Source organism: Cariama cristata, unplaced genomic scaffold, assembly GCF_000690535.1.
Source record: "Cariama cristata isolate BGI_N322 unplaced genomic scaffold, ASM69053v1 scaffold11701, whole genome shotgun sequence".
In the NCBI taxonomy this organism is placed as follows: Eukaryota; Metazoa; Chordata; class Aves; order Cariamiformes; family Cariamidae; genus Cariama; species Cariama cristata.
Genome location: NW_009598719.1, coordinates 25,978 through 35,496, shown reverse-complemented (window position 1 = coordinate 35,496; position 9,519 = coordinate 25,978). Strand labels below are relative to the sequence as shown.

Here is a 9,519-nt window from a genome sequence, read left to right as displayed (position 1 = left end):
TGAGGTACGGACCTGGGGCGAGGAGGCCCCGGCCGCTGACCGCCGCCTGAGCGCAGCCAGCGCGGCGGGTTGTGCCTGTCCTGGCAGAACCGCCGTGCGGGCGTTTTTCTTAACGCACCCCGCTTCTGGTGGGTTCTGTGTGGTCAGAGCTGGCCCTCGGTTCTTTAGTCTTAGTAGTCGCTGAGCCGTGACTAGAGTTATGTGGGTGAAATTAGCTGCTTTAAAAATCTTTTTCACTAATAGCATCTTCCTGTTACATCAGAAGGATGTAACTTCCTTGTCAGGACGTCTATTCTTCAAGAAATCAGTTGGGTTTTTTTTTTTCCACCTTTAAAATTGCTCCTTGCTTGCTTTGAGTAGTTAAATCCTATCTTTGCATTTATCATTGCACATTACAAAAAAATACTGCAACTGGATTTTGAATGTTTTTTTTTCTGCTGACATCCTCTAATGAACTTCGACAGATCGAATAAATTAGTTTCACTTCTGTTTAGCCAGTTTCATTTTCCTGTTTTCATAAGTCCATATAGGGTTTCAAATGTGCCACAGTAATACTTATTTTCAAATTGCTTCCTTTGAAGTTTAAATGTGAGATCACCAGAGGACTGCTCTTGAAGATATAACAAAAATATTTTGGAATTCTTCTTTTACAGAAAAGTATCTATCAAGGACCACTTCCAACCTTTAAAAATAACCATCACAATGCAGATAGTTCATATAATAATCAAGTTTATAAAAACACTTCTAAAATGCAGTGGATGCTGTCCTGAGAATTATGTTTTACGGATGTGATTGTGAGGTGTTGGAACACTTGATGAAAATACACCAAAAATGTAGTGGAGCCTTCTTCTCTTATGTCACATTATTCTGGCTACCATACTTTCTCAATAATCCTTTCAAGCTGCTGGCTTTTCATTATGTGTTTGGCTGGAAGAACAAGGCAAATATTTTTCTTTTTAAGCCAGTGCAGCTTTGTGAATTAATTGTCTGGGTGGTCACAGAGGGGTATGTGTGGAAAGGGTCTTGGACTGCGGTGATGAAGTCCAAAGCTAGTCCTACTGCACAGCTTTCCTTTTGCAGCGAACAGTCTCCGTGATAGGCTGTTGTTAACCATCATCTGCTAGCCACATTGTGTCTTTTGGATTCCTTCCTGTTATTTCATGCATTTCTGAAAGCTGTTTCGTTTCTTCAGTGCTGGAAGCATGAAGCAGTATGTAGCCAGGTAGATGTGAGTAGGGGCATCAGTCTCTTCTGTCTACAGTGTGGGCATTTGACAAGCACTGCACTTCAGCTACTCATGAGATCCTGTGTGTTTAACTGCTTGGGGGAGGGAGGAAGGAAAAAAAAAAAAAAAATCAGTGTGTGACTTACAAACATGTGTTGCAGTAACACTGAACTTTTGCAGTAAACTAAATTCACTATGGGGGAACTTTCATATACAGACCAGCAGCTTACATTGATGGGAGCTTTAGAGCTTTGTCCAGCTGTAAATCATAGGCTGCCCTACCAGCAGTGGTCTGCTTTTTCTTGTTGCATTAGTGAAGGATGGAGATTCTCCTCTTTTGATAAAGAGAGCAACGTAGTGGCCAGTTACTGATAGTGGTGGTGGCACTGCAATGCAGTTTGTGTGGCTCCTTCTTGACACTGCACCGAAGGCATTGCCTAGCACATACAAATAGAGCCTGGAAGCGACACCTTGTTCTCTACTACTGATTGATTCACTGTGGGGCTTTGGGCGAGTAGCTTTGTAGTAGCTTTACTCATATGTAAACCAGATTTTGCTAATACTTGTTTCATGGAATCTTAATGTATTCATATTTGTTTATAAAACACTTTAATATGTTTGATATCCTGAGTTTATAGTGGCTTAGCAAAGGAGCTTAAACAGAGGTTGAGGATGAAAAGTACTCAGTCTGTCTTTAAAAGCAGCTACGGACCCAGAGGAAGAAGTGGTAGCAAATGTCCCTGTGACTTAAAAAAAGTCACAGGGCTGGTCCTGGGAATTAGACAAGTAGGCCTTATATTTGTATCAAATAAACGGGTAGAAATAATTAACAGGGAGAAAAAAAGAACCCTCACCTGGAAGAAATGTTATGATGCAAGGTCCACCAGTATCACTTATATAGAGGAGAATTCTGTGTTGCTGATGATGAGTTTCTCACACGCACAATTAATACATGAGTAATAAGAAAGAATTGACTTGAGTCATTCTAGTGAGGCTCTTCATAGGAGACTACAGACACCCAGACTGTAGGCGTATGTCTGTCCATCCTTCAGACTGAAGTGTCATGCAGGAACACTCAGCTGGCTCAGGTACCAGAGGTGATCTAGCCAAGAAATCAGGGGTGCCTCAGAGGCTCACGTATTCCATGGTCCCGCAGGGAAGTTGGGCTGCATGGAGTCTGTGTTACAGTTAGACTACAGGAGCTTGCTCCATGTCGTTGTCCTGCAGACTCTGGTATTACAGTGGGTCAAAATGTGACCCTATTGGCCCATGGAATCCTGTTTCTCAAATTTTCATGCTGGGAAAAGTTTAACAACCTCATTTAACCCACTTTTCTCTCATAGATCTGTTTAGGGGTTCTCTTGCAGGGCTGTGGTAGACATTGTGTTACCAACAGCCTGGAAGAACTGAGTAGTAAAGTCATTTGCCCGGATTTAAGTTATTCAAAGTCCGAGGAACATGAAGAACTCCAGAAGGACAATTCATTATGTGTACGGTCACGATAGTGCTGATACATGTGACTTAATACTCCTAACAAAGAGAAGAGCACAGATCAGTTTTAGTACAGTATATTAAAAGTGTATATTTATAATTGTTGGGAGACCCATAACATCGCTGTAAACTCAAAGTTATGCTTGTGAAAAGCAAATGAGACATTACAATGAAGAAGAAACTGCGTATTGAAGGATATAGAAGGTGTACTCTGCCTCTGCAAATGAACCGTGATGTCTCCTTTGGAGTGCATTGTATATTGTGCATTGTTATCTCACTGTTATCTCAAAATAAATACTGCCAGCCACCAAGTACTTTCTAAGTCTGTAAGCAAAATACTCAAGGGTAAGGATAAGGAATTGAAGAGAAAACGGGAAGATAGATTAAACCTTCTTAAGTAAGATGGGCTCTAAGAGCACATGAAATAGCAGGTGCTAAAGGAGTTGATTGAAGAGCTTCTTCGTATATTGTAGCGGAAGGATGCAGCAGATTAAACAAAAGGTAAATAGTTCAAAACTGTTACAAGAAGATACTCCGTTGAATCTTTTCATGTATAATGATATAATTACATAGTATATTTGAAAAATGCCATTCTGGCTGAGAGCTTAAAATGATTCATTAGGGTATTAAATATGTAAGTAGGTAAGGATTGTAGAAGATGTAATACTGACAAATTTTGTAAGGTGTATGAAGGTTGGGATTTTCAGGTTGTAAGGGTGTTGTCTAACTTTTGCAAGTCGAGGTGAAATTGCTCTGTTTCCACGCGCTGATCAGTTTGTGCGCTTTCCTCCCAAGTCTGCCCTGGGCCTGGCCCAGAAGCAAAGCCAGGGCGGCGTGCATCCTGCCTCTGCCGCTCCCCGCCTGCGCGTCTCAGCTCTGGTGTTAAAACTGGAGTCCTGCACCAAACAGGTAACTTTGCCTTAGTCAGTGTCGCGCCTTGCTCTTCAAAGATTACTTGTGCATTCACCTTTTGGTGGGTTGCGTGGATTTGAGAAAGCCTAGCGATACTTTGTGGGTAGAAGAGGCAGCTGGAGGAGAGCGCTCAACTCTCGGTCGGTAACAACCGTTTCTTTTCACAACGCAAAGAGGAAATAGTGGGTTTTTCCCTGGTGAGATTTAGTGTAAAGATTTTGTCAGGACGCTAGTTCAGGGTGATTTACTTTCTAGAGTAACTTCTAGCTGAGCTGGTAATGTTTTGCTTTTCAGCTGTGATACAAGCCACAGAATGCATCCAATTTTAACTCTTCTGCTGCTGGAAAGCTTTATTTGGCTTCAGACCTCACTGATACTGCCGGTCTGCCTCAGACAAATGTTTGAGTGATCTCTTTCCAAATAACGTGGTTAAAGTATTGGAAGACAGAGCCAGCGCTCTAGCTTACACAGAACAGAAAACACTTCAGATTGTTTCAAATGCTCGGGAGGTTATTTTGGATCTGCAAAGTATCTCGGTACTGCCTGCCTTATCAGAGTAGAAAGCATGACTATAAAGATGATGCAAGAAATCTAAAGTTCCTATCTCCTGAAAGTTTTTGTCACAGTTGCTGAAAGCCCTTCATTCAGTTTTAAATATTCTGTCAATTCAGAAACTTTATATACTATTGTGACAAGGAATTACTTACTTTTTTTTACAGCAGCAGTGCTGCAAGGGTAAGCTATCAAATTTTCAATAGTTGCAGTCTCTGCAAAGAGATGAGAAATATATTGGAAGAGATGTAATTAAGGCTGCATGTCAAATACACAAAACCAAGAGCCTTTAATATATTAAGCAACGGAGGTGTTTAAAGCTATTGAATTTCAGTTCGCTTGAGTTACTGTAGATCAGGAACTAGTACAGAAAGCAGAGTTAAAATTGACCTGAAAGGCCAATTTGGTAAGTTGCCTGTTATCAGTGAAGTTGTCAAGAAACCTTCAGCAAAAAGACAGTTCCTCTTTTTAGAGCCCCTAATGAGTGATGTGTGTTTTCTGTATGCTTTGCTGAAGTGTTCTGTGTGGTGTATTTGTGCTTTAATCCCAAAGAGAAATGCTTGTAATTTGACTTCACGTTAGAAAGGAAAGAGAAATGTACTCTCAAAGTTTTTGAGAGGTGTGTGTTTTGTTCTACTGACACTATTGGAAAAAGATTCAAGAAGAGGATCTACTGTCAAAGGTATATTGGCCACCTTGTTTCACTGTGCTGTTTTCAGCTGGATAAAGTTTCTGAATTTGGAATTGCTTCCACTATATAACTGGGGAAAATTAAAAAGTGTAGTCTGTCAGAAAGTGTTGGTTTTAACTTTTTTAAAATATGCTGTATACTTCACCTGAATGTCAATTTAGGATGAGAAAAATCTCCGACTGGTAAGATCACTCTGAAAACTATTGTAAGACATATTCAGTTGTGTATTTATGTATCTTTAGTAGTGCTGTGATATAAAGCAAATCTGAGAGTGCTTTAAGGTCTTTAAAAGTCCAAGTTGGCATTTAACTGTCTTCCAGGAATAATTCTGTTCTTTCCTAGTGCAGAACTTTCCTTAGTGAGGTTCTGACCAAACACGGTCAAACTCCTTTTGATCCCATTTCAGCTTGCTCTCTCAATCTTACAACTCGTTGCTTAGAAAACAGCTGGGTTGTGAGGTGCTGTGGTAGCGAAGGCTCCTCAGTACTGGTCTGCCCGGCAGCACTGGTATTAGGTGAAATTTTTGACAAGGAAAACAAGGTCCTGATTCTGTTTGACGGCTGAAGAGGATGTCACCCAAAACCTAGCAGCTTGACTGCAACTTTAGACTCTGTAAAGTACACATTCTGACTTTCTGGAAAACTCAGACTGTGGTTTAGTTTTGTTTTCTAGTTGGCCATAAAAGTATTTCGTAAATTTTTTTTAACTGGTGAACTAGTATGCGGGGTTGAGGCTTCACAAATGTGTGTTTACTAAAAGGTGGACTTCTAGAAAGACTGTACAAACCAGCATCATTGGAGATCTTACCTTGTCAGTACAGTTATAATTTAGCTTTCATAGGTTTGCTATTGTGATTAATAGTAAATGTCTCCTTTTGCTCTGAAATGTTTTTTCGGTTCCATTTCTGGGAGTATTTCTGTGTGGTCAGGCAAGCTGCAAGTGAAGCAATTATCTAGATATTACTGTATTACTGTACAAAGGAAGCTGCTATTTAAGAACCATAGTGAAGGCTAAATTAAAATGCATAACTGAAAGTGCTTTTGACAGCCTGATTACTTTTTAATTGCTTCTTACTTTATTTAGGTTTTCTTCTGTTAAATGAATGACTCTTAGAAAAACAGATTGGTTTGGTTACTCCCTTGAAAGTCTCCATTGCTACACTGAAAAGATTATGTGAGGTATTTATTGGGGGGGTGGGAGGACGACACACAGTTGACTCATGGTTGTGTGAGCTGGTGCAGGACATCTCCTAGCTCTGAATCTGCCGTGATTAAGCCATGGAAGTTATTTGGCAAATACTGTGTATGCCTAGAACAGATCAAATCTCTTTCTAGGAATCTTGGTGGACAGCAAACACGATGATGGTATGTTTGCGTATGACCACAAATGATAAAGTTTGCGTAGTTTCAGAGGTTTGGGTCCCAGCAGGACGTGGTAGCTGACCATGAGTGCTCCAGGCCATTGCAAATGAAGAGGAGATGAGGTTGGCTTAATGGCTTTGTACATCTTTCCAGGCTGACCAGAAGTGTGAATCTGGTCTTTTATTCTGCCTTGCTTAAGGGCAGTTCATTTAGAAATTTTTTAAAATATTTATGATCATATGGCCATAATTTTTTATATGTATATGTGTGTTTTTCTTCCTGTTGAATCTCCTGAGAACATGTCAGGGAGGAAGCTGAATTACCATCTTTGATGTGACTCTGAACTTGCCTTCTGTAGTGGCTCAGGTGCTGGTCTTCCATGTTACGCCTATGAATTTTAGCATAGGGATAAACCATTTTTAGAAGGCAGTGATGCTGTTGGACAGGATAATTTGTTGTAAAGTGACCAATTATCTCCCGTGATAATTTTATTTTCTGTGAAGTGCGTAAAAACTTGAATATATGCACTTCACTTTTCTTACCTCCCTTTGCCACTGGTGCTCCTGTAGTGCTCACAAGTGAGCAGTTGCTGTGGAATTAATAATAATTTTTGTTAACTTTTTCCGTGTGATAGGAACCGGTGCACAATATGACTAGCTAGCTCTCTGTAGACCTCAGGCTTGTCAGAGAACTCTAAAATCCTGTGTGACTCTTTTATGGCTCTGATTCATGCTGAATCAGAGCAGCTGTATCTGGGGAGAGCTCGAAAATAAAGTTGCCTTCTCTTCCTGTAAGGTTGTAAAGCCAAGCCTAGCTCTGGTTAGCAAATGTGAGAATTAAGGCTGCCTTTCAGTCTTGGTTGTGGCCTCCTTGAATATATATGTGATGATGTAGTTTTTAATTACACGATCACTTAATTTTCTTCATGCAGGATTCCTGCCTCAGTCAGTGAACGGGGTACATGATGCTCAGAGGAAGGGTAGACAGGCAGTATTTTCAGGTTCCTTCTTTGGTGTGTGGCCTGGGTCTGCTTACCGTAAAGCTGATTCTTCCTAGGTTATTTGTTTTGGTCTAAGTAAATATCAGTACATTATTTTTGCACCACTGATAAATATGAAGTACAGAAGCTGAAATGATGCTTATTAAGGATTGCGATGATGTGGTCCAGAAGAGAGAGTATTTTTTTGGCAACACCACACATTCGAGGCAGGTCTTTTGCTGGCTTCAGCTTATTGCTTCTGTGAGCGAGGAGAGCTCGGGCTGGGTTTCTAATAATAGCCACGGACGGTTTCCTTTGCGGCATCACCTGCGTTGTCGAAGAGCTGCTGTGTCAGACCGAAGGGTGGAGTTCCTGGTCCAGAAGGACCTTTTGTTTGTCTTGTTTGTCCTTCTTCCCCGGCTGTTTCTTTCCCGGGGTGCCAGCAGGCAGGGCTGAAGCCCAGGCAGCAGCTTCAGGCATGCACAGCTGTGAGTCATTCCCCATCACCAGTGCTCCTGTGCATCTGCTGCAGCAAAAATAGTGAAAGAGGTAGAGTGTGTGTAAGTAAGGGTGGCACCTTGTCCTTCTACTTGTACTCCATCTGTTCCTCTTGTCCCCCGACTCTCTTATCCCCTGTGCTGGAGCTAGACTGCTCTCTTCTCTGCCTCCCATAACTACAGCATGGGGAGCACTGAGGATATAATTAAAAATGGGCTGGCTAATCTGTCATGATTCAGGTATGAACTGCATGCTTGAACCTTCGTATGCCTGAGGTACACAAGATACATACTTCGTACTTTTAAGACTTACTGGGAGGGAAAAGACTGGCGTTTTTTATGCAGGGGAAGTGACAGTGGTCCCCAAGAGGTCCTGTTACCACTGAGGGTCTGGGACTTGGTTAATCTTACAGGGATGCCTTCACTAGCCCCAGCTGACTCATTTCCTTTCACAGCCAAAGATTTGTATTACTCAGCAGCCATGGTAACAGCACAGTCTCGTTGGGAGTTGAAGATGTAGATTTGGCATGGAGTTGTATTGGAGTTGTGCAGAGCAGCCCCCGTACACGTGGTTCAGTGTAGCCAGTGCAGGTCTGGCGTCCTCTGATGCCGCTTTTCTGATTCTGGGTTTTTCTTTGTGCTGTTGCTACAGCTGTGTTATTGAATCATGTTTCCCCAGAATATTCTTGAACACGATTGTTAGATGTGTCTCAAACTGGCCAACAAACTAATTCCTTTACTAATTTGCTTTTTTGGTTTCTTTTATGCTTGCTTTTTAGTGAATGAAATTTGGGCAGCTCTGTTTCCACAGCAAAATCATCACTGACATTTAGTTTCTTTAGGTCATTAATATATTTAAAAGGGATTTTAAAGCTACCAGAGTTACTCAATTTTAAGCACTGCTACATTTCACAGTACCTTAGATCCTCTCTATTTTCCACATTGCCATCAGCTACAGAGGTGATTTTCAAAGCCCTTAGTCCTTTTCTGACATCCTCAGTTCAGTGCCCTGGCCATGCTGGTCGCGCTGGCTTCTGATGGAGAAGTTTACTGGGTTTACTTTATACACTGAAAGGCAGATTTCCCGTCCTCTTTCTGCTGTACTAAATAAGTGACAATGAAGAACGGCATTAATTATGATTTTGTGTTACTACATGCTGGTGGATAGTACATGCTTCATGCTATTGGGGCGGGGGGGGGAACCACCAAACCCCAAATGCAACCTTTCTGTATGTCAAGTGAAAATAACTATTAAATATGTTCTGGCAATAATTTTGTTGCTGTTGCAGAGACATGCTTCAGACAGGTACCTGGAAGGATGTGGTGGGTTGTGCTTGGCTGGAGCCAGGCGCCCAGCAAAGCCACTCTCTCACTCCCCTCCTCAGCTGGACCAGGGAGAACAAATACGACAAAAGGCTCATGGGTTGAGAAAAGGACAGGGAGAGATCACTCAGCAATTACCATCACAGGAAAAACAGACTCAACTTGGGGAAAATTGATTTAATTTATTACTCATCACATCAGAGTAGGGTAATGAGAAAATAAAAACTAAATCTTAAAACACCTTCCCCCTACAGCTCCCTTCTTCCCGGGCTTAACTTTACTCCCAAGTTCTCTGTCCCTTCTGCCACAGCCTCGGAGAACGGGGAACGGGGCTTGGGGTCAGTTCATCACATGTTATCACTGCCGCTCCTTCCTCCTTGGGGGGAGGATTCCTCATACTCTTCCTCTGCTCCAGCGTGGTGTCCTCCCCGGGCTACAGGTGGGGATCTGCTCCAGCGTGGGCCTCCGTGGGCTGCCGGGGGACAGCC

At 42.0% G+C, this 9,519-nt stretch overlaps 1 protein-coding gene across 1 annotated transcript in view; it reads left to right on the top strand.

Moving 5' to 3' along the window:
• The first annotated feature begins 7,920 nt into the window (after nt 1-7,920).
• Nucleotides 7,921-9,519, top strand: part of UBE2V1 (ubiquitin-conjugating enzyme E2 variant 1) — an 8,655-nt gene continuing 7,056 nt past the window's right edge. Inside the window, exon 1 of the mRNA XM_009709407.1 lies at nt 7,921-7,948. Within this exon, the coding sequence (XP_009707709.1) occupies nt 7,921-7,948 (28 nt within the window). The remainder of the gene's footprint in view (nt 7,949-9,519) is intronic.